Here is a 23,956-nt window from a genome sequence, read left to right as displayed (position 1 = left end):
ACACTAGTGCGATGACAGATGAACCCACGTATGAGTGCCAACTCTGACATTTATTGGCTGTGTGGTCTCAGACAAGTCATAAAACCTCTTTGAGCCCTGCCAGCCTCCTCAGCCACACAAAGAGGAGTGTGAAGCAGCAGCAGGCAGGTATATAAGGACTTCATGAGATGATGTGCATGAGGCAGGGAATGTGGCCCCTGGCCCGGGACAAATACTCCCTTAGCTCAGCCACATTATTCTTGTCTGGCCCAAACTCCTAGGCAGGGAGAGGGTTATGAGGACAGGCAGCCATGGCATTGGAGAAGCCAGCGTAAGCACGTGGACCCTTTGCCTGATGTCAGGCTCTAATCAGGCCCGGGGACACCGAGACTGCAGCTCGGCATACAAGACATCTGGCGTTTCTGCTCCAAGGTCTGATGCAGAAGCCTCTAGAGGCCATCTAGAAACAGACCTTTCACCTGTCACCTTGTAAAAAGTACGAAGTGATGTGCACCCTAGACCTCTGAGTTCCATTGCTGGACCTTACCTGAGTCCCTCTTAACACTCCTTGGGGTAGGTGTTGGGTGTGGGGGATCAGGATGAACAGAAGGGACCTGGAGACTTAGGGATGCTGTAAAATGCATGATCTGCAGAATAACTGACAATGTAAAAACAGTGAAGTTTCATTTTGGTCTGTCTCTGTATGGCTGTGCGTTCCTGTCCTACTTCTACACGCCCAGTGTGGGGTCAGGAGGAGGCTGAGAAGGGCTGGAGCAGAGGTGAGGGGGCCACCAATGCCTTGACACACGGCTCTAGTCTGCAGGACAGACCCTGGCCAGGGCCTGGAGGCTGCTGCTAAGTTCACGAGGCTGACTTACATTTTCCGCAGGTTGGGCAACTTCTTGAAGATCCCAGTGGCCTCTAGGACAGATATGTCATTGTCGTTCAGTCGCCTGCATGGGAAATAAGCAAACAAGGTAGTGGGGTAGCTGAGGATGGGGCGCCTCCTTTGCTGCCCTCCATGGGACCCTCCCACAGCTCCCCCATGGCTTGAGCTGAATTGCCACCAGGACCTCACACTCAGCTGAGGTCAGCGGAGCTGGGGAAAAGTCAGAGAGAAGGATGGGCCAAAAGGCGCTGCCTCACTGTGTGCCCCTGGGATGTGTAAAGTCAAAGAGAACCCTCACACTAAGAACACTAATAATGAAGACCACCATCATTTATACTGGGTTTGCCCGTGCCATGCATGGTTCAATATGAATTCTGTGCTTTGCATTCTCTTACTTGATCCTCTTAACCCCCCTAGGAGGTAGGCACCATCACTTCCATTTTATAGCTAAGAATCGGACGCTCAGACCTGAGAAGCAACATGCTTGATGTGAGGAAACTCGGAGAAGACCGGACTCAGACTCAGGTATGTTGGTTCCATACATGCTGTGCCCTCACCCCGACCATGCTGTAGCTTTTTAGCTCTTCCATTTGTGGACCAACCAACACATCCTTTTATTAGCATGGATAATTGGAGGCTCAGATAGATCTAATCATTTTAGTGTTTTCTTGCTTTTGACAATTACTTATAGCCATCTTTCTATTATATTGTAAGCTTAGTAAGGGCCTGGGGGGACCATCTGCTTTGTTCATTATGGACGCTGATGGGCCTAGCACAGTGCCTGGCTCACAGAGGGTGTTCAGAAAATATTTGTATAACAAATGGACTGTCTTTATGTTTGAGGAAGCTATTCCTGGGGAGCAGGGAGGGGATGCCTAGGTGTCTATCCTGTGCCAAGGATGCAGAGGACAGCCACGGAGTGCCCATGTGACTGAGCCGGGAGGGGGCTGCCTCCAGAGGACTCTGCTTGGGCTGGCTCAGGGTGATTGGGTGTGGGGACATGTAGGGAGTTCCAGCCCAGGTAGTACTTACAGATCAGTGACGTATTCAGGGAGGTGGCTTGGGATGCGGGCCAGCTTCTGGTTGGAGCAGTCCACAATGGTGCCCTCACAGCGGCACTTCTCGGGGCACACGAGGTCCATGAAGCACTCGCTGCTGAACCTGCTGCGGTAATCCTCTGAGCCTAGGCGGGGCCAAAGAGGGGGGCGTCAGGACCACCGGGGCTCCCGGCCCAGCTGAGGTTGTTGGCAGGGGGATGGGGAGGCACGTGGGGTGGTGGTGGTGGGGAGGGCCCAGTGACAGCATTGCCTTCATGCGTGGCCACCTTGCTGGTGCCCTCTCTACCCCAGATCCCCACTTTCCATTTGGTCTTTGTCATTCATGATTTCAGTCCTCTGGGAAACCAGGCTCAAGCTCTGTGGGCTCTTAAGCTTTGGTGGGTCACGGACCTTTTTGAGAAACTGATGCAAACTTATGTTCTCCTCAGAGAAATGCTCTTAGGTGCATGTGTGCAGAATTTGTCCTATAATTTGGGGTGGAGAGTACTTAGTCCATGATGCCCATCATCTGTGGACTGTCTAAATGTCCATGAAAAGTCCAAATGAAGAGATTCTGATGGGGTTTTGATGAGGGCTGTCAGGGCGAGGATGAGGTAAGGGAGGGGGGTTCACACTCAGTTTCTATCTTCAAGCAAGTAAGGAAACAATAAAGGAGGCCCAGCATATGGTGGTCAATGACTGTTGACATTAGATTTCAGCATTGAAGACAATAACGAGGGTTGGGGACCTGGGGATTTGAAGCCCACTGCCCTAACGCTCGGGAATTTGGCTCAGAGTTGCCTGATGATCCTCTTTAAAAACACAGTAGTAATAAAATTAACACTTAAAAACTGTCAAGACAAGCACAGCTCTTGTGAGGGTCTGAATGATTTGCCCGATCTTTTGAGAATAAGCTCTGTTCAACCACAGTGAAAGGCCAGTTCTTAGCTGGAACTAAGATTTATTTTTTTGACATTGACTTTCTCCTGAGGTCACACAGTAATGGCAACAGTATCAATAAGTGATGTCTCACAAGATGTCCAGGGGTACTGCTTTATTGATTGGAAAGAATCCCTTGCTTGGTACCTGGGCAAACCTCGTGAGACCAGCAATCACAGCGGAGGTGACTGGGGAAACCCTGGCTCTCCTACCAGCCACCAGCTAGTTGGCAGGGGCCAACGTTTCATTAGCACCATGCTAGGTACAAAACATGGGCTTGGTCCATGTTTGCCCGAGGTGTAATAGCACATCAGTTGTCCTGTAAGTATTTCTGAAAGTGTTTCAGAGAACATGGACATCACTGAAGCGCTTAACTGGTTGAGACAGACCTTGGTGATCTTATCTGCATTAGGGGCAACGTGGGGCACTAGCAGCTCAGACGTTTCAGCAGTAGTGGGTTTGTCCAGGCTCTGGCACTCACTAGCCTCAGTCTGTCCACATGTAAAATGGGAATCTAGTACTTGCCCCTATCTCACAGGGGTGGTCGTGAAAATGCAAGGAAGAGCGAGGCAGTGAAGAGTCTCTGGGGAAGGGTAAAGAATCGTATAAATATTTATGATTCTACTACTATTGTTTTCAAGAACTTAGTGGAATATTTGGCATATCAGAGGCCATTAAAATATCAGTGTAGCTAGTGATAATATCTGACATTTATGGAGCACAGACCATGAATGAGGCACTATTCATCAAACTTCAAATGGGTGAGTCCATTTGATCCCTGCAACACTCTCGAGATCATTGTGACTCCATTTTATAGAAGAGAAAACTGAGGCTCTCAGGTCAATTGATATATGACAGAGGGATGAACCCAGCCAGGCTGAAGCCAAGACTTGTGTGATTAATACTATGCTTTCCTGCAGATATGCATTTTGACAAAACCTTTATTCCAGTCCTTCTAGAACTGATCATAGAGTCCAACTTGGCAGAGGTAGATTGACTGGCATTTTCCTGCAGAGGGCTATGGGAGGCAGGAAGCAGACATCTTCCATGCTCTTGGTTTCTTCCCCCTCACCTTATCAACCTATGCCAATTCCTGACTGGGAATGAAGTCTCTGATTCTGAAGTGTCTTCTACTTAAGACAGAGGATCAGAGGCCTGGACCTTTCCCTCTGCTCCCTCCTTGTCCCCCTCCTTCATCCCACCCTTCTACTCCCAGGCTTGTGTGAGCACAATCTGAGCACGTATCCCCACAGTTATTTGGGCTGCTTCCTAATCCAATGCATTATGCAAATCTCTTGCCCTTGGCTTGCCAGCATCCCTCCCACTGAATAACTCTGACCTGGGCCATCTTCCTCCAGACACATCAGCATGCTGTGTCCTGGATGAATTTCATCTCGCAAACCCTGCTAAATGACAATCTTCTCTTGCTCCCTGCCAGTGGTTCTACACGGTGACGGCGTGAAGGGGCATTTTGGACATATGCATATATTTTTCTTTCAGAAGGTGTCTACAATGGAATCCCTGCAAAGTGGAGGAACCCTGGGCACTGATCAAATGCCTCTGAAAGACAGGAGGGAGCACAGTGTGCTGCTCTTCAACACGATGAGCTTGAAGATGTACCCTGGCTGGGCTGTGGCCGGGGACTGCCGCCGATTAAATGCGTTTTCGTTTTAATCAAGGTGAGAGCGTCTGTAGTTAGCAGGAATCGCTCTCTGTAGTATAGTTAGATTATAACTGGTGGACCTCTGCGATGGAACCGCTGACCCATTTTAATGAAATGATTTTGCAATTAGATTCAATGGACTAATATGTTCTTTCCAGCATCCCCCCCTGCTATTTTTGTTATTGCCCTGGTTTGTAGTAATGAGGGGGTCGGAGTGTGATATTTTATTTGAGTGGCAGCCAGAAATGTTAATAACGGCGTATGCACGTAACCCAAAGAGTTCCTTCCCCAGTCAGAGGCAGCCCGAAATGCCACCCCCATCACTTCATATTTCATTACCGAAACTACCCTGGGTTTCTCGGAGCCATTTGTTATGCCTAATGCTCATAACTACCCAAAAGTATTTTTAACTTTTCCAGAGCTTTAAAAGTCAATTTCAATCTCAATGCATATTTGTCACTGCCAGAAATACTTAGGAGGAGGGGAGTAACTGAAGAGGCCGCTGCTTCTTCTCTTTGGGGAGAGTTCAGACAGCAGAGATCTCGGAGGACTTGAAGAAGGACCATAAAACAAAACCCCGGCTGAAATGGGTCATGGGAGAGCTGATGTCATCTGGCATTTTGCCTGTTCCTGCCCCTGTAGCCCTCCTCCCTCTACGCGGGCAGCTCAGAACAACGACACTTGGTACATGATCACAGAGAGCTTTAATAGACCAGGGGGTGGAAATCCATAGCAAGGCGATTTTATTACGAATCCCTGCCCTGTGGCCACTTCCCAGGAGAGCATGTATTTAACATCTGGATGGTCATGGGATTGGGGCAGGTAGGGAGCCACAGCTCCCACTCTGTGGATGGGCTTGGCTGCAGAGGCCAGTGCTGGGCCCAGGATGGCTGCTGTCCTTAGCGGTCTGGATTTGTGTCATTCTTTGGGCAACCAGTTTGTCGAATGAAAGTCACAGATTCACTGTTATCTGATGACCATGGCCCTACCAATGCATGTGTGTCCAGAGCTCTCCTCTTCTACCTCCAATGTCCCTAACGTGGGTGGGATGAAAGGAGGAAAGGAGCAGAAAGAGGAATTGGGGGGGAGATCGTCAGCTTGAAGAGAGAGCCACGTGGACAAGCAAAGGGTCGTAAGTAAGGAATGGAATCAAGAGAACATTGCCAGGCACACAGTTATCCACTCATGGGCAAAGGCTGGGGGACTAGATACCAGTGACTAGAAAATGTCAACTGTTTTACCAGGAGTTTGGTGATCAGTTGGGCAGACAGCTGTCCTCGTAAGCTATCCCCATCACAGTCTATTATGAATGCAGCCATCTGCCTGAAACCAGAGGGAAATGCCCATGGCCTGCAGCTGGGCACTGCCTGGTCACAAGCCTGCTGCTGCAGAACCAGGGAGGTGCCCGTGAAGGTGCCATTGTGGACCAGAGGCCTGGCCCCTGTCATGGTGGGGGCAGTGCCAAGGCACTCAGAATGCCCCCTGTTCAGGATAGGGGACTGCTCCAGGATCAGGGATTTGTTGTGTACCAAATGGATCTTGGTATATCCGTGCTGGAGGAAGGAGCCATTCAAACAGCACTGCTTGCTCACGTGCTTACTCAACTTTTTTTCCATTAACAGAAGCAAGCTTGAGGAGGAGTGTTAAAATGTTTTTCAACTCCCTATCTATTCAATTCAATCTTATCATTCTTTTTCATTTTCTAATTCAAGGCGATGAGACTGTCCGTAGCTAGGAAGGGTGAGTATTATAGCTGGAAAGAGCAGCCATCTGAGCCTGGGCAAGTTAGTTAACCTTTCTGACTTGATATCCTCATCTGTGAAATGGGACTTATAAGGTTGTTGTAAAAATTAAAACAAGGTAATGATCGAAATAGTTCAGCACCTGACCTAGAGTAAGCACTCAGTAAATGGTAAAAGCATCCAGAAAGGCCAACAGGACTCTGTTACTCAGCAACGGCTGGGCCCTGGCTCTGAGGGGTGACCTAAGGGAGAGGAGACAGTCAAGTCACATGTTACCATGAGAGGCCAGAGCTGGCTTCCAGGCCTATGCCAGGATTTGGTTCCCAGCATGGCTTTCTCTCATTTGGGGTGGGACACAGACTTCATGGCATGAACCAAAACCACAATCTTCTAGTTACACTGAGCCTAGGATTTACTAAGAAACAAACAGAACGGGGGTTGCCAAGATCCCTCTCTTGATTATCAGAGATAGCAGATCTCTGCACAGCCCTTGTGTGGCACTGGACTAGCTCCATGTGAGGAGCCCAGCTCTTGGGCCACATGTTAACTGTTCCCGGAAGGTCAAGGCAACAGCCTGGACTTTAGGCTACATGGGGGCCAGGGCCAATGTACTCATGAGGAGTGGGGGTTGGGTCCAGGAGGAGGTGTGAGTTACATCAAAAGTCTCAGACTCATGCCACTCTCACTAATTCTCATGCTCACATTTATCCCCGATGCTTCTGGCCAAGATAGAGGAGGGGGAGTAGGTCACAAAGCAGTATGACCTTTGGGTTAGCTACCACTTGGGAAGATGACCTTGCACTGGGACTTTTCCATGAAATGATGGGGCACAGGCCTTGGGCGTACCTGTTCTCTTTGAACAGAAGAAAAACAGTGGTTTCTGAGCTTCAGCCTAGCTACTTTACCCCTTGGCCGGCATCCAGAGTAGCCTGGGGGAGGGGGTGATGCCTCCATCTGGGGTAGGAGATGTGGTTCTAGATCTTAGCTTGTCCCCAGTGTGCTCCTCCAAACCCATTTCAGCCCGTAACCGCTACCTGGAGGTGGAGGTCTCTGCGGATCCTCCGAGGCTCCCGCCCCCCGCCCTCCGTGAGGCTAGACCAGGAGAGGTGGGTCTGGCAGATGGCGGGCTGCGGTGCTCCAGAGCAGAGAAGATGTCCAGCGGTGGTGGCGGTGGCGGCGGGCCATGCTGCAGGAGAGCGCGGAGCTTTCCGCGGTGCTTGACAGAACCATGTTCCGTTTCCATCATTCCACCACATGGTTAGATCAAGCACAAAGGAAAGCCCCGCGGCGACTGGTCAGAATCAAGGTCAGGAAGCAGCGTCAGAGAGAGGACAGGAGCGCTCAGAGGAAGCAGCGTGGAGAAGCGGAAGCCGGAGCAGGCCCCCACGGAGCGTGATTAGTACCAGGAGCAGGGTTCCACAGGAACACTTCTGAAGACAGGAGTCCCACCGCCCTTGGACCCCGCCCTGGGGCAGTCACAGGGGAAAGGGAGGAGATCGGGCGGGAGACTACTGGACACGCCTGCTCAGGAGAATCAGGGCACGGTGGGTTATGACCACAGATGTCTCCGGTCATATCATGGGCCTGAACAGAACCTCTAAATCCCGCTCGATCGTACCACTGATCTGCCAAGACATCACACTTAGCAGAAGCAGCTTCTGCACACTCTGCATCCTGGGGCCCATCCCCACAGCACAGTGGATCCATAACCGTCTGTTCCCCCAGCCCCTTGCATGAAGAGACAAGCCACAACTCCCAGTGGCCTAACGAAGCTGCAATGCTCTTCTTTAGGAAAAGCCCCTTTCATATTCCATACCTCAGACATCTCCTCAGTATCCTTCAAGGACCCCCAGAAACCCTCTGGCTGACAGACATTCATTCCAGATGACTCAACATGTAACGGAGAAGGCGGGGGGGGGGTACGGTATCAAAAGAAAATACACATCCCTAGCCAAGGAAAAAGATGGGAAAGCCAATGGGGCCCTGCGTTTGGGACTGGGAAACCTACAGTCACAACTGTCTGAGAACAGTGACCAGTTCCCATCACGATGAGTAGTCTCTTTCAGACTAAGAGAAGGAAGGAAAGGGGGAAGACACCAGATTCTAGGGTCCTTCCTGATTGCAGATTTCCTCCATGGTTGTGAATCATGGCAGTGGGTGGAGGGACCAACAACCAAACTTTCTGGGTGCCATGGGCCCAGGTGAGGGCGTCCAGTCTCCATGTCCCTATCTGCAACAGATCAGCGACAGTTTTTATGAACTTCCTCCCAAGCCACTGGGAGGAGATATGTACTTCTTGAACAGACCAGAAGTCAGGGCCAGGTGACTGGGATCCTCCCTGCTCTTGGCCTCTGACAGGAGGAACGGAGTCACTGTTCCCCTACAATGTGTTTTTGGGGCGAGATGGTCACAGCATCTTGACAGTGCATAGGTTATCTGCAATGGTTGACCAGTGAGTCAAGGTCACTCCACAGCCCCAGGTCTGACCTCTTTCAAAGCCCTCCCATCTGACCAGCTAGAGTGGCCGTTGTACTCTAGTCTCAACTCTGCTCTGATGTCTGGACATGCAGGGCTCTGTAACACCCTGGTTGTTGGGATTTCACATTCAAGTTGGATCAGGGCCTTGGTACCAGAGCAGGAAAAATCCATCCCTTTCGTGCCCCTGCCCCCAAGCCTTTAACCCTTCTCTTTGATTTCCCTCAACAACAACAACAAAAAGGAGGGACAAGAGAGAAAATCTTCGCAGCACATTGAATGTCCTGGGTTTCAGATCTCATCTTGAAAATCCTACTCTATAACCTCAGACAATACTTTCCTGCTGTGTAGGCCTCAATTTCTTCATTTCTAGCAGGGACTGTGTGAATTCTGAGTTCTTTAAGACTCTGCGATGCCCTGAGCAGTATCTTGCTATTGGCCATCTTTTCTCATATTGTGTCATCACCCTCTGTACTTTTCACTGTGAATTTCTTCTTGCCAACAGATCGCTACACACAAAGGAAAGAGGTGTGATGGAAGATATCTTCCAACTGCCAAGTGCTCCCCCGAGGATGGGCTTGGGGTCCCAGGCAGCCAGACGGCGGCTTTTCAGGGGGACTTAATCTGATGGTCAGATTACCCCAGCTGGCAGCATTCACCTCTAACCAGATACTGCTGCCCAGGGCGGCGGATGCAGCTGATAGAGGCAGACACAGGGCAGCTGGGAACCAGACGCCCTGCCTAAGGAGGGGCTTTATGCATTGCAGGAGCAGCCCTCAAATTGGCTTCTAATTACATCAGCTGTCTTTGCAATGGGGGTGCTTTTAGGGGAAAGTAAAATGCAGAGTTATTATCTGTCAACTCCAGTATGCATCACCTGACCCTCCTTCTGGAGCTTCCTGGAAACACAAAGCTTTAGACCTATGGCTTCTGTATCCCCTAAAGCCAAGGCGGGCCTGGACCCCAGTGTCTGTCAAATACAAGGCCTTTGATACTCACCAGTAGGTCTCTCTACCTCTCTTCTCTGCAGCTACATGAAATAATAGTACATAGAATGCTATCTGTCAGGCATCAGCTCTGACGTTCCCTACCTTTACAGGAATAATCTGCTTAGTATTGATTTAAAAAAAAAAAAATCTTTTAGACAGGGTCAATCCAAGAACCCTGTGCTTCTGTTTCTTTTTAAAATTTCCAAGCACTCCTGCCCTCTGTAGGAAAAGCAGCCAGGATCTCTCCCATGCAAAGGTAGGCAGGTAGTGGCACAGCAAGACAACTATGTGTTACTGTCCCCTAGGTCAGCTTGCTATTTTCTTTCTCCTACTTCATTCCATCTGTACCCTCATCCTGCCACCCCTAGTCCCAGCCCACAGTCATTCCTAGGCACCTGCCAAGATTTTGTCTCTGGGAGATGCCATCCTCAGACCCTAGGCCGATCCCCCTCCTGTTTTGTGTGGCCCCATGGTCTTGGCATCAACACGAATCCTTGAGATCCTGACAGATCCCCTGTGAGCCTGAGGGGTTGGGGCTGGGAGATGGCACTCTGCCTTCCCCTGCTTCTTATCGCCCCCTCTTCTGGGGCACAACTGCTTGTTACAGCTAAGTAAGTCAGCTCCCCCCACTCCCAGACTTGGATAGGAACAGAGGGGACAGAGGGAAAAAGAGGTGTGCATTATGAGAAAGGCCCTGAGGAAGGATGGTTGTGCCTCAGGTGACACTCCAGGGCTGGGAGAGGGTTTCCCTCCCAGAGATGCTGCTGGCCCAAGAAGGAACTTAAGGAAAGAGTTTTGGGGAGTGGGGGTAGGACCATAGACTAGGAAGAGAGTCATCCAAGCGGTTGGACTGTTTTCCCAATGCTCCTTCTCTCCTACATGCTGCGTGGTGTCGAGGAGTGAGCCAGACCTGGGGGTTGCCTCCACTGTTTGCTTGCTGTGACCATGGGGTGCCCTTTACCTCTGAGTCCCTGGCTCCCTCAGCTGCAGAATGAGGACTCCTCCAGGTGATCTCACAGGACTAGTGGAAGAACCAAGTCAAACTAGATGCACTCAGCACAGAGTTCATCACAAGTAAGAAACTGACATTGTTATTCTGAGGCAGACAAATTGGGACCAACGCCTCATTTTGCCACAAAGTCCCTGTGGTATCTCCAAGCCCTCTCGAGGTATTAGGTTCTATTGAAGAAGATAAAATAGCTAAAGTTTATCACTCTGGAGACGTGGACTAAAGGATTTGACTTAGAGGCCAAGAACAACATGAAAGGAGCAGAAGTCTGTCTGCTGGTCTTCTCCCAGCGACCAGTGACCATGCTGTCATTCTCCCTGGGAGAAGTCGCTTACATAAGATGCTCTTGGGCAGGGGAGAAGAAGGGCTCTTGCTGACACACAGATTGTGACGGCTGGCACCAACCCATCTCAGCACATTATACTATCAATCTCTCACCATTGGGAGCACAAGGCAGTGTGGTGATTTTTTTCCAGTAGCAAATGGCACAAATGCTCGCCATTTTTAACTGCCTGTTTATCTAGCTATCAGGTCAAGGACAGCTACTTCTCTTTTCAAGATGACCTGAGAACCCCTCTGGCATTCACCCCCAGTGTCTTTCCTGGGTGCAGTAGGGAGGAAGGATTCCAGAACGAGCTTGGAAACTGGAAAGTGAGGCTTTGCTTTCCTAGACAGCACAACTCTTTGCTGTTTTCTCCATGAACAGACTATACCAGTCTAGGGTGGAGGAGACAGCGAGCTAATGTCTGTGAAATCTGTAACAAACTGTGGTCTGAGGGCTGTACCAAAGGTGGTCTTAGAGGGGATGGGAGCCTCCCAACATTACATGCTGCTTGCAGCCTGGCCTGGGACCCATTTCTTTCCCTATCTGCCACTTGGGGAGCACGCTTTGGAGACTCAAAGAAAATAAATCGCAGCCTCTAAAAGGCACGTGTGTGAAGGCTGCCCCTCCCCTAGCTTCCACCTGACCCTGGAGATAGGCTGCCACCTGGGTTCTGTCTCTCCTGAAATTGTGCACCACCCCCCGCCCCACCCCATGCTTTTATTGTGTGTGTGTGTGTTTTATTTTAAATCCATAAGGTAATTGGTTTTCTGCAGGACTAACTGAATTTCCCCAATTTAATTTGCAAAGATGCTCCCTAGGAGCCATTACAGCGCTCGCTGTCCTCCAGATTGGATTACTGGCCTCTCCGGGGCTGCAGCACTGAGTCGGAAGGTGGGGCCCAGCCCCGTAACCTGATTACCTGAGCAGCGGAACTTCTTGCTCTTGATCTGGCTGATGCGTTTGTTGGCCAGCCGGCGCGGGCTGCTGCAGCGGGCCCCGCTCGTCTCGATGGGGTTGTCCTGCAGGTAATCGGCCAGCCACTTCAAGTGGCAGTCGCACACAAATGGGTTTTGGGCTAAGTGGCTGCGAGAGGGATGAGAATTGATCAGGAGTGACCCGCGGTGCCACTCTCCACCGCCACCGTGCCTGGCGCTTGGCCCCTCCTCATCGGGCAGAACGCAGAGCGGGTGGGGCCTGAGGCCTGCTATGTGCCACAGAGGGTCACAGGTGCGGCTGGCATCAGCTGGTGCCATCTCCTTGCTCTCCTGACCTGGGGCAGGACCCACCACTCACCTCGATTCTGACCCACACCAGCGGTGATGGGCAAAGTCACAGGCTCAGGGTTTGTGCTTACAGCAGCCTGGATTTTATTTCTCTAAGCTCAGCAACGCCAGGCACATAAAGCAGCTGGCAGGGTGACTGGCACATGGTGGGTGTTCCACACACAGCAGTGGGTATTGCTGTTACCCTCATCATCACCAGGGCAGCACTGTGGGTCCGGCTCTCTCCGGCTTATAAGAAAACTCCACAGGGCCAGCGTAGCACTCAGCGCATGGTTGGTGTTCAACACGCAGCAGCTGTTCCTAGCTCTTTATCGGCGCCTGTCTCTGGCTAGGGGAAGTAAGTGCCAGGTGACTTAGAAGGCATCCAGAAGCCCCAGGTTCATGGTCAGGCCTGGGATGGGCTGAGATCTGTCCTCAGGTGTTATTTATCTAACGGAGTTATTTATGATCCTCTGCAGTGAGGAAGTGCTTCCTGAAGGGAAGGTGAAAAATTCCGAGTGCCTGTAGCAGAGGCTTGATTTTGCGGGGTGGTGCGGGGTGTTGGTGGGGAGGGTTGGGCTATTAGCAGAGATGGGGCCTGCTCAGAGTACAGTGGTTAAGCGAGCAGGGGAGCCTGTTCGAATCCTGTTTCTTACTAGCTGTGCAACTTTGAGTAAGTTACTTAACCTCTCTGCCCATTGGTTTGCTCACCTAGAAATGAGGGATCCTCACAACACCTACCTCACAGGGTTGCTGTGAGATCTAAAGGTTTGAACACGGGGAAAGTGCTCAGCCAAGTGTCGAGCACCGGGTGGGTGCTCAGTACAGGTAAGCTTACGGCCATTCTCACCACAGCCTCCAGACACACTCTGGGACATGCTCACCTAGCCTTCGTTTTGGGGGCTGTCTGTGCCTGGGTGTTTGGGGTCACTGGCTGCCTGCGCGTGTGCTGGCATTTGAGGGGGCATACTCACAGGGTCTGGATGGCCTGCAGAGGGGCAAAGAGTCCCTTGCTGATGGTCTGCAGCTTGTTGTCATACAGGGAGAGCAGATTGAGGTTCTGCAGGTCCTGAAACGTGTTCACTCGCAGGCAGTTGATCTTGTTGGCATTGAGGAGGCTGCAAGCATAAGAGAGGCCAGTGACTCACTGATCCTGGGAGTCACCCACGGAGCAAGGGCTGCACATGCAGGAGACAGGCTTCAGAGCTCTCCTCCAGAGACAGCCTAATGCTCTGCTGAGAGCCATGGGCCCCTGCCGCTAGTGTGTGTGTGTGTGTGTGGGGGGGGGGCAGGGGGGTTCTTGCATTCCCGCGGCCACCAAAACTCCAAACATGTCCAGGCACTTGTACACCAGCTACCGAGGATACTGGGCCACATACTGAAATTCCCCGCAGCTTTCCCTGGTACCCAGGCCCTCAGAGGAAGCCTGGAAATGGCAGCACACATGCTTGACTTTCTGCTTTAGAACACGGAGCTTCCAGGAATGGGGGAAAAAAAATTCATTTGGCACAACTGTTTCAAAGCTTTAGTTGACTGACGAAGGGCAATTCTGATTCAGAAGTCTTCTTAGAGTTCTGTGAAATCACTGATCCCACTGGAAATGTGATGGAAGTTATAGGTCATCCAATCCTCCCGGGAAAAGATACATCCACGGACAAGCATGGGTGTGTGCACATACACATTCTCTCTCTCTGACACACACGCACGTGCTCCCACACACGCAACATGGATGGAGCCCCGTGTGACCCAAGCTCTACCCCTTTCCCCTCCTCCATGCATCCCTGCTCACTACACTTCGTTCCTCAAATGCCCCCATAAGCATTTTGGCCCAGGTCCTTTGAACACGTTCTTTACCACCTTTCATAAGGTGGTTCCTTCTCCTCCCCCACATATCAGCTTAAATGTCACCTCCTTAGAAAGGCCTGCCCTGATCCCCTCACCTACAGCAAGACCCCCAGCCCCCCATGACTGTCTCTCCTAGCTCCAGTTTATTTTCTTCGTAGTACTTCTCTCCATTTGTGATCACAGGGTGTTTGTCCTTGTTTACCACTGGCCTCCCACCTATGATGACTGTAAGCCCTGATGTCACAGATGACATCACTTTCATTCCCTTTATTCTTGGTGCTCAGCAACAAGCATTTATTACGAAATATACCCAACCCCGTACACAACTCCAGGGGACCACACTCTAAAGTGGCACCTGTCTTCCCTGGTTTTAGATCTGCATACCCCTCCCTCCACCAAAAAAAAAAAAAAAAAAAAAAAATAGCATCAAAAGAAGCTGCCTTTCGGGTGAAACTCTGGTCCAGCGTAGGTGATGCCATGAGGGTTATAGAAGAGTTCTCCAGCATGGGGCTGGCAAGTCAAGCAAATCTGAGTCCTGAGAATTTCCTTTATATCCTAGACCAACTGTTTGTACCCTCTTAACTAGTATAAAATCATTTCTCATTCCCTCGTCAATAAACGTAGGGGAGAGGAGAACTAGACGAACCAATAAAAATGTTAAATTTTTAACATTTCTCTTTCAAGGCTGGCTCAGAGCTTCTCTCGTGGAGAGTGGCCCAGGAGACTCTTAACGGGCTGGCCTCCACAGGCTCTGATGCCAGGGTCTAGGGGACTTGAGTTGGTGATGGGGGGTTGCCCCTGGGAGCTCAGCCTTCTATAGCACCTCTCCCTTGCTGGAGGCCCGTCTTCCCAGTGGGGCCCCTGCAGCCTGCGTGCAGGCAGGCAGCTGTGGCAGTGACAAGTACAAGAGCTGCGTGTTTAATCTGGCTAATAATGGGCAGGGTCCCAAGGGTTCACACAGATGTCCTCCTGCCTTGCAGTAGAGAAAAGCTAGAATACTCTTGTTGTTTTCCAAAGTGCTTTCCTGACATCCAATTGTTCTCACGGTAACCTAGGCAGATGGGTACAGCCAGCCTCCCAAGTTTAGGTGACAGAACTGAGGCTGAGAATGTGGTGGCTTGGTCAAGGTTGCATGAGTTTCCAGGGAACATGCTGGAGGTAGTTACGAGAACTGATGTCTCTGGAGGGTGCACTTTTTTTTCTTTACGAACACCTTATATACCCCCCCCCCATCTGTCTATCCCCTGGTGGCATTCCCCCCAAGAATGTCCTGTGCTTTATAGATTGCATTTTAGTCAAGGTCAATCCATTCTGGGGACATTCCAAGGAGGACACCAAGGAGCAAAGAAACAGGGAGAACAGCCGGAGGGACCCAGCAGGGCTAAGCACCCACGGGGCAGGAATGGACCCTTCACACACGGGTGTTTGGTGTGCTTGTTTACAAAGGAAAATAAAGTGCATGGTAAATGATTTATTCCAAACCTTGATATTCAGGGCCTTAAGAGGGGATCCCTTTGCTAGGAAATACTGAACAATTCAGTAAAGAGACCAAGTCAGAGGTACCAATCTGATGCCCTGAAGAAAGAATCTTCCCTGCAATATATTGTGACATCCCACATGCAAATCTGTTCATTCACCCTCCCAGTGTTTTAAAATTGGGAAAATTCTCTCCCTCTCCCTGCCTCCCTCCCTCTCTCTCTCTCTCTCTCTCACACACACACACACCAGATTTCTATTTCCTCTTGAAAAAAAATTTCAGAAATTCTAGCAACATGGAGTCCACTGGAGGCAGCTATGGGGTGGCTGTCCCCTTTCGATAGGACTCATGCTCCCTGTTTGCCACAGTCCTCACTCTTCCCTAGCGATGCCTTTCACCAGCTTCTTCGCCTGTCTTGCCTCAGTGGGCACTCATACCTGAGACCCTAGTGCAGATTAAAGAGCCCAGCTGCAGTTCTGGGGAATGCTAGACCCTGGACAAAGAGGGAGCCCCCAGGGAGAGAGCAGTGGTGACTCTGACCTGCCTTGAAAGGGTAGCCAATCTGCATACTCCTGGGGGCAACCCTCCTCACTCATCAGAACTACTGAGGCTTCTTTTTCTGATCCAAATGCTTTTCCTTGTTCCCTACTACTTCTAGATGTCTTAGCATGGGGTGTTATCTCAAAGATGGAAGGCATCAAAACACCCCAGGCTGGCGGAATTACTAGGCAAAGACAGCATGAGGCGCAGAGTGCATGAAGCAGGGAGCAAGCGGAAATACAAAAGGGCACAGTCTCTTGGTCACTCCCTCCCTCCCAGGATGCTTGGCTCCCTAAGGCAAGACACGTAGGTGCAGGAAGAGATAAAATTAAGCTGCTTATCCCGATTTAGATGCTGAGGACAGCCTCACTGATCCCTAGCACCGGCAAGATCTAACAGCCCGTCCTTCTGTCCTCTCTCCTTTGGGAGGAAGGCTGGCAGCTACTCAACTCCATCTGTCTTCCACGAAAGGATCCCTGAGCTACCTGGTACATGGACAAGAGTTGGAGGGGAATTGAAAAAACATGCTGTGGAGCAAACAGAGAGTAAACAACTATTTGTAATGGGGTTCAGCATTTCCATAAGAACTCCTGAAGACAGGCCTTCTGTCTCTTTCCCTGGAGAGATTGATTTTCCCTCCTTTTCCCCTCAAGGCTGCTGGGTCTGTCCTATTTCATCTCCCTTTGAGGAACAGCAGCAGTGCAGCTGCTGAAATGATACTAATAATGCAGTGAGATCTCTAGGGACCACGGCTCTGTGCAGCCCCGTGCCAAGCGTTTTCCAAAGCACTTTCCACGCAGTATTTTATTTCAGCCTCACAGCAGCACTAAGATTGTCCTCATTTTGCTGGTGTGGAAACTGAGGGTCCAAGTGGTGGCAGATTTGACCAAGCAGTAAGTGAAACATACCAGCCTGACTCCAGACCTCAGCTTTTATCCACCACAGAGAATCCATACTCTTTCTTCCATGCCCAGTGAAGCATGTTCCTGGTCTCTGGGAGTGGTTATTTTTGCTAGCTTTGGAATGCACCTGAGCATGGAATGCACCAGGTGGGCAGAGGTCTGGTTGGGTCAGGAAGACTGCTCGCCGTTTGGTTGTCTGGAGCGATCAGGAATCCTGCCAACTCTTAGGAAGGACTTGGCACCAAGTTGTTGGAGATGGGATGCTTTTTGGGATGCTCACCAAACTGCCATTGGCACAAAGTGGAAGGTTCTTCACTGAGGGGCTCACACACACACATGAAGCAGCATTTCAACCTTCAGCGATCATTAACCACATGCTGACTTGGGAGCAGTATGCGTGGCTCCTCTGAATTCTCACTCTACCCTGGGCAGATCAGGGGACAGTGATGAAGCAGAGACAGCAGCAATCCTCATGCAAGATGAGATGCTCCAGGTTGCCTCATTTGAAAGGCTGCCTGGTATTCAAAGCCAAAACTTTGACATCCCAACTAGACCTTCAGCTTGATCTCTTGTTGGATCCAGTGAGTTGGGGGTTGAGGGCATCTTGTGCTCATAAATATTTCCCCCAGAAGCAAATCCAGCCATCTTTTGGGGCCACGTGCTCCCAGACCCACCTCCCAAAGAACGTCTTTTGAAGGTTTTATAAGCAAAAGGAGAGAGAAGGGCTGAGATGGACAGGCCAGATGAACATCAGGACCACACGACGTAACATGTAACAAGCATGATGTATGATCAAACACCCACCAACCACCTTACAAACACTAACCCACTGAATGTCCCCACTAGAGAGTAAGTGTTATCTCCATTGGACAGATGACACAGAAAACTGTTGGGACGCAGAAAACTTAAGTACCAGTGACCAAAGTTGCACAGTAGTAAGTGGCAGTTTGAGAAGTGGATCCATGTTATCTTAGCACAAAGGCTTTGCTCCCACCCATTATGCCACCCTGATGCCCATTAATGGACCTTGGGAATCACCCAATGCTGATGGGAGGAGATGGCAGTATGTTTTCTGTGGCCACTCCCATTAAGCTAGTGACGATTCTACAACATAACAAAACAAAAAGCCACGCTCCCTTCAGAGGGGATTAAGGAGAATGGCACATCCAGCAGGAGTGCACAGACATCACCTTCTATATTTACTTCCAAGTGTCAGCCCTACGAGGCCTTCTCCCAACCCCTCTTCCATGAGCATGTGCAGCTTCCACATATGTTCCATGTCAAGAGGTATTAGCACTCAGTCCACTGAATAACCAACATAATGATGCTGCTAAGAGATAATCCTTTCCAGAACCATTGCCTTCAGAAAAGGCCAGGCAGGAAATAAGCCACAGAGAACCACAGAGCTGGAGCTTGTAGAGGGGGCAGTGAAATACCCTGGGTCTGGGCTAAGGAGGGCTCTTGTGACTCAAGTCCTCCTGCTCGGGGACCCGGCCTGCCCTGGCCAGAAAGGTCCCAGATGCTCTCAACACAGGAGCAGCTGGCAGCTTCCTTCCTTCAAGGTCCAGGAGATACAGAGAGAAGAACCACAGGAGGGAGATGAGGTCCACCCTCATCAGTGAAAAGGCCCTACCACACCCACTTTCTCTAAAAAGGCCAACAGGGCAGAAGACCACTGAGACCCCATTTTTAGCTACTGTCCTTGCCCACATCTCCTCCTCAGTGAAGATTCCCACAGAGCTCACAGGCCTTCGCTGCACAGTTCGGAAAACACAAACATCGGGAGTCAGCTTTAATGATAAACTGCATTAAAATCACCTTGGCAACTCTAGCAATTCACGTGTTGATTCAGTGGCCCAGAGCTAACGTTCTGGGTGGTATTTATACTCTCCACACCTGCCCGTGGGTCTGTGGAAGACAGCAGTTATGTTGCCCTCCTACTTGAGTGGTATTTGTCTGGAAATGCCAAAAGCATATTCTAAACTCCAGAGTACAAGGTTTGCTCAGAAAACTGGTGCCAAGAGAGAGCATAGTGACCCTCTTCCTGGAAATTAGTCAAGTCCTTGCAGGAAAGACCATGAGATGGAAAGCTGGCCCAGGCTCCTGCCAAGGGGGCAGGTGCTTTGGGGAGCTTCCTTTTCCTAACACAAGGCTGGGGAGTCAGTTTGTTTTACAAATAGTCAGATGTAGATACGGAGGAGGAGAAAGACGGTACCAATAACTGCCTGGCATTTTTTCTATTGCTCCTCCTCAGAAAAAGGTCTCTCCCTGTGAGTATTTACCACCATTATGCATTGGCATAAACTATTCGTGAGGACACCAATCTGGGGAGGTATCTTGGACCCCTGATTAAGCTGCAGGACACAGAGTCAAACCTCTCTCATTAATGTCTTCCTCTTTTTTTCTTTTTTTAAAATTTCTCCAGAATTAACCCTCTGTAATCCTGAACTTTTAAAAAAGATTTTTTAATGTATTTATTTTTGAGAGAGAGAGAAAGAGAGAGAGAGGTGGAGGAGCAGAGAGACAGGGAGACACAGAATCCCAAGCAGGCTCCAGGCTCTGAGCTGTCAGCACAGAGCCCAACGTGGGGCTCGAACCCACAAGCCGTGAGATCATGACCTGAACTGAAGTCAGACGCTTAACTGACTGAGCCACCCAGGTGCTCCTGACTTTTTTTTTACACATTAATTTTAATAAGACCTACTCTCTTGCCTTAGCACAGATATTATGTTCTCATCATTACCACATGATATGGGGGATTTACTTTGACATTCAGGAACCTACTGAGGCCAGACATGGGGAGAAGCCTGGTGATATCTGGTGCCACGAGGTCAAGAAACCCTAACGCTGCCCAGTCTTGCTCTGGGCCACATCAGGCTCAACACTCAGGAGAGGAAACAGGAGGAACCATCCCAGGCCCAACTAGGGACAAAGAAGACTCTTCCATTCCCTCCCAATAATGGCTGCACTGCTGGTCACAGGCTGTGGGTTGTCATGGTGATTCCTAATGCACAGGAAACTGCAAATGTAGCAATGCCATTGGATGGCCTGTCTGAAAAACAGGACCTCCCTGGAGTCCACAGACAGAGGAGAACTGTAGGAACAGGGTGCAAGCAGAGGGAAGCGGAGATTCTGAGAGACTGGACACGGCAGCCATCACCTGCTATTGGGGGATCAAAGGCCTCCCCTAGTGTGACCTGGCTTGCTCCTTCCCTCCCTCAACAGCTACCAGGGTGGTCACTTGCCTTCTGGTTACCAACTGGTCCTTTAAGAGGGGTGAATCATTCACTCAATGGCCAAGCATGGGATGACTCCAGATTTTGCATCTCCCTGAAGGCCTCCCTTGGGAAGCCCCGGGCGCACAAGGAAGGGAAGAAGCCCTCCCTCAAAAGTGCATCACAAAGTAAGTCTGCTTCCACTGCTGGGGAGTTCTCACCATCTGCCCTCAACCCAGTCTTTACAGACGGGCAGCTTCTTCATGCCCTCTCACAGGGGTTAGTGGGATGACAAGGGGCCAGAGGAAGTCCCAGGGAGACAGCAGCCTGTGACGGATACTGAGGCATAACGAAAGGAACCAGAAACAGTCGGTTCAGCAGTACCTCCTCCTTGGCACGAGCCTGTGAGGAACTCTTGCTCTGTGGATCACAGAACTAGTTCTGCAGATCTGCCTGTGACAGGGCCTGAAGCAGAAGTCTCTTGCACGGACTCTAGAATTAGCCTGCCTGGATGCCAATGCTCCATCACTTACACGCTGAAAGACAATGGCCATGTTACTTAACCTTTCGATGCCTCAGTTTCCCCATCTGTAAAATGGGCCTTTTCACAATACCTTCCTCTTAGCACTGTTGCCTGGACCAGAGAAGCATACAAGCACATAACATTGCTTTGGCACAGGTTCTGGAGCATATTAAGTAATTAGCAGCAGTAGTAATACTCGCGAAACAGCTGGTGAGGAAAAGTGAGCTACGGGGGTGGAGTTTTGCTCACTGCCCTGTAATTGGCATGTTGCTTGGCAGACTCCAAGATTCTCAAAGGGTCTTGTCTGCCTTCCAAGAAAATCAAACAACAGGTGCCTGGGTTGTCTTAACTTATTCCAGCCCAAAGGCAGTCTGGTTTGGGTTCAGACCTCCTGGAGCAGGCTTAACATTGACCGTGCCCAGCATTTACGTGAAAGCTTCTACCTCAAAGTACCGCCTGCCCTACTCGGGCCACTTTCCTACGCATCTGCCATGCAATCAATGAGCACTAAATGAATGCTCTTTATTTCCTGGGGGAGCTGGGACAGCACACCTTGCAGCTGCCCATCAGAGGGGAAAGTGATGGCTCTAGAGACGCACTGATGGCTTTTCTTGTTTTGGGAGAGGTCGACCTCTGAGCTAAAGTTTCTGGTGAGGAAAGGGATGGGCACAGCCAGGAGAAGGGTCAGTTCTCTGGTAATCCAGCTGCTCCCATCCCTGGACCTGGGAGCATGTGACATATCTTGTCCTAACCTTACATTCTGAGACATCTTCACATGGGGTATTTCAGTTCTCAGCACATTAGCAGGGAGTGTCTAACATACTTCTTGTCCAAATGGGTGTGGGACTCGCTTCCCAGCACTCTGTTTTAAGGAGGGATGGGCATACAGACCACCACGCACACCCCCAAAGATAAATAAGGACTGTTACTAATGACCAATGAATATGTGTTTATACCATGAATGTCTGCAGGAACGGAACCTGTTTAGGATTAATTACAGGGAGACATACTAGTTATTTTGAAACCTTTGAAGATTTTGAGAATAGCCTTTTCTGAGTTTCCCCAGAAGCCATTACTGAGCTTTAGTATAAGAAAGAACTGCCTAACTTTCTAAGTACACAATGATGACTTATCACAGATACCATCAGCAAGAACAGATAGAAAAATTTGTCACAGAGGGCGTGGGAGGGGTTTCTGCACTAGCTGGGTAGGAGACTGTGCTTGGAGCCCTGACGTTCCTTTGACCTCTAAAATTCTGGAACTTAAACAAAAGGAGGTGACTCTTTGGAGGCCGACACCCAGAGGACAGGGCATCGGGTTTAGGGGATCATTCCCAGGACTTTTAAGTGTTTCCATGTAGCCCATTTTTGGTGGCCTCCAAGAAACTCTGAAGCCTGAGATATTCTATTCTCAGTGTTGACCATCTGCTGCAATAAGCATCTCAAGAACAGGACCCAGGAGGACTGAGTACATGCAGGGCCTGGGAAAATCTGGCAGAATGGCTGGAAAATGTGGAACAATGGGACAAGGGGGCGCAGGCAGGACAACTACAATGTACCCCCTTTACTACCGACAACACCGTGAGTTGTGCCAGGGAGGAAATATCCGAGATCGCTTCACGTGGCAGAGACAGCTTGGCTTTGTGATGCACCAATAATTTGAGAAACAGGGAGAGAGAAATAAACACGAACCTCTTACAAAAAGCCTTGGAGTCAAAGGAGAGGAAATTACCCAGACTACCAGGGTATTCTAATCAGAGCCTTCTTATCAGAGTGTCTCCAGTCTAACAAGGAGAAATCCAATCTACAGCGGGCTGGACGCTAAATTAGATCTAATCAGGACCTGCTTTCCAACAGCTCAGCGGCAGGTCAAAGCCCAATGACGGCTGCAGTTGCTGCTTCTTTCTGGAGAGCAAACTTGCCTGAGTTGTGTCAACTCCTGGTCACGCGCAAGGCAGGGATGCTTTGTCTTTACTCCTAGTTTACTCCCAGCTATTCATTCCATCTGCTCAAAATTTTGGTGAGATTAAACTAGAGTTCCTGGCCCATGCAAATCCTGTGAGTTCTATTAATATCGTCACTGCTGTCTGCTCCAAGCTGGGAGACATTTCCTTTTTTAAAAAATATGCAACCCCCCAGAAATAAACTCCCCCCAAACCCATGCATTTATTGAATCTTTGCAACATGCCATGCGCTCTGCTAGGCATTTTGATGCATGCTAGATTTCTCCTTAATGCATGCAATGACATTTTTCTGTCTACACTAGACACGCAGATTGTAAAAGGATACTCACCCCAGCCCAGTACAACACAACCACCCCCAAATCTACCTCAACGCCAATGCTACTGTTACTCTTCTTTCAAGGGATTAATAGCTACGGTTAACTAGCCTTATGGACGTGGTTACGATTTACAGTTTCTTTGCTACAAGCAAAGAATACCATCTGTGAAACACCCAGCTCCCTGAAGAGCCCTGGTGGGTCACTGTAACAAATAGCTTTAAAGGCTCACCCAAGGGCTGGGACCTCTGAACTCAAAGATGCCCACACAGAGATTCGCAGAGTGAGACAGACGTGGAGATGGAGGTGAGAGGATATACAGAGAAGAAAAGACACAAAAGAATCTTCTTTCTCTTGCTCTCAGCTTCATTGAAACAAACCCGACTGCTGCTTGTAGATGGATATGCTGCCTGGAAACTAGCTGGGCATGATTTACATGACTGCATTGTCTTAGGAGAACCGTCCAGGCCTGAGTTTTACAGGACATGGGAAGGGGAGGGAGTAAAGATGTGAGAAGGTAAAGGGTGAGGACAAATCTCATTTCCTCTTTCCTGAAGAGTCTCTGGGAGTCACCGGGCCTTCCTCTCTCTATTTTTGGGCCTGACCTCCCACCTACCCAGAGACCCAGCTTGCCTACCTGGTCTGCAAATTCCTGCTGCAGCTTTGTTCCTGCACACAGGAAGTCGGGAGGCCCTGGGCCCCTTCCTCACTGCCTGTGACTTGGGAGATAGTTTTACAAATACACACACGCTCACTCACTCATCTTTACTCAGATATACACCTCTATTCGAAGGCTGAGAGCCTTCTGAGGCACAGGGCCATGTAAACTCTTCTCCAGTTTCCACACCTATTTTGCTGTGTGATTGAG

The 23,956-nt window shown here is 50.0% G+C and overlaps 1 protein-coding gene across 1 annotated transcript in view; it reads right to left on the bottom strand.

Annotated features, from left to right (window-relative positions):
* Positions 1-23,956, bottom strand: part of SLIT3 (slit guidance ligand 3) — a 596,997-nt gene that overhangs the window by 77,622 nt on the left and 495,419 nt on the right. The window contains exons 13-16 of the mRNA XM_045502118.1: positions 13,284-13,427; positions 11,967-12,130; positions 1,901-2,051; positions 858-932 (exon numbers count right to left, since the gene is read on the bottom strand). Of these exons, the coding sequence (XP_045358074.1) occupies positions 858-932; positions 1,901-2,051; positions 11,967-12,130; positions 13,284-13,427 (534 nt within the window). The remainder of the gene's footprint in view (positions 1-857; positions 933-1,900; positions 2,052-11,966; positions 12,131-13,283; positions 13,428-23,956) is intronic.

Source organism: Leopardus geoffroyi, chromosome A1 (genome assembly GCF_018350155.1).
Source record: "Leopardus geoffroyi isolate Oge1 chromosome A1, O.geoffroyi_Oge1_pat1.0, whole genome shotgun sequence".
In the NCBI taxonomy this organism is placed as follows: Eukaryota; Metazoa; Chordata; class Mammalia; order Carnivora; family Felidae; genus Leopardus; species Leopardus geoffroyi.
This window is presented reverse-complemented; position numbering and strand designations above follow the sequence as displayed.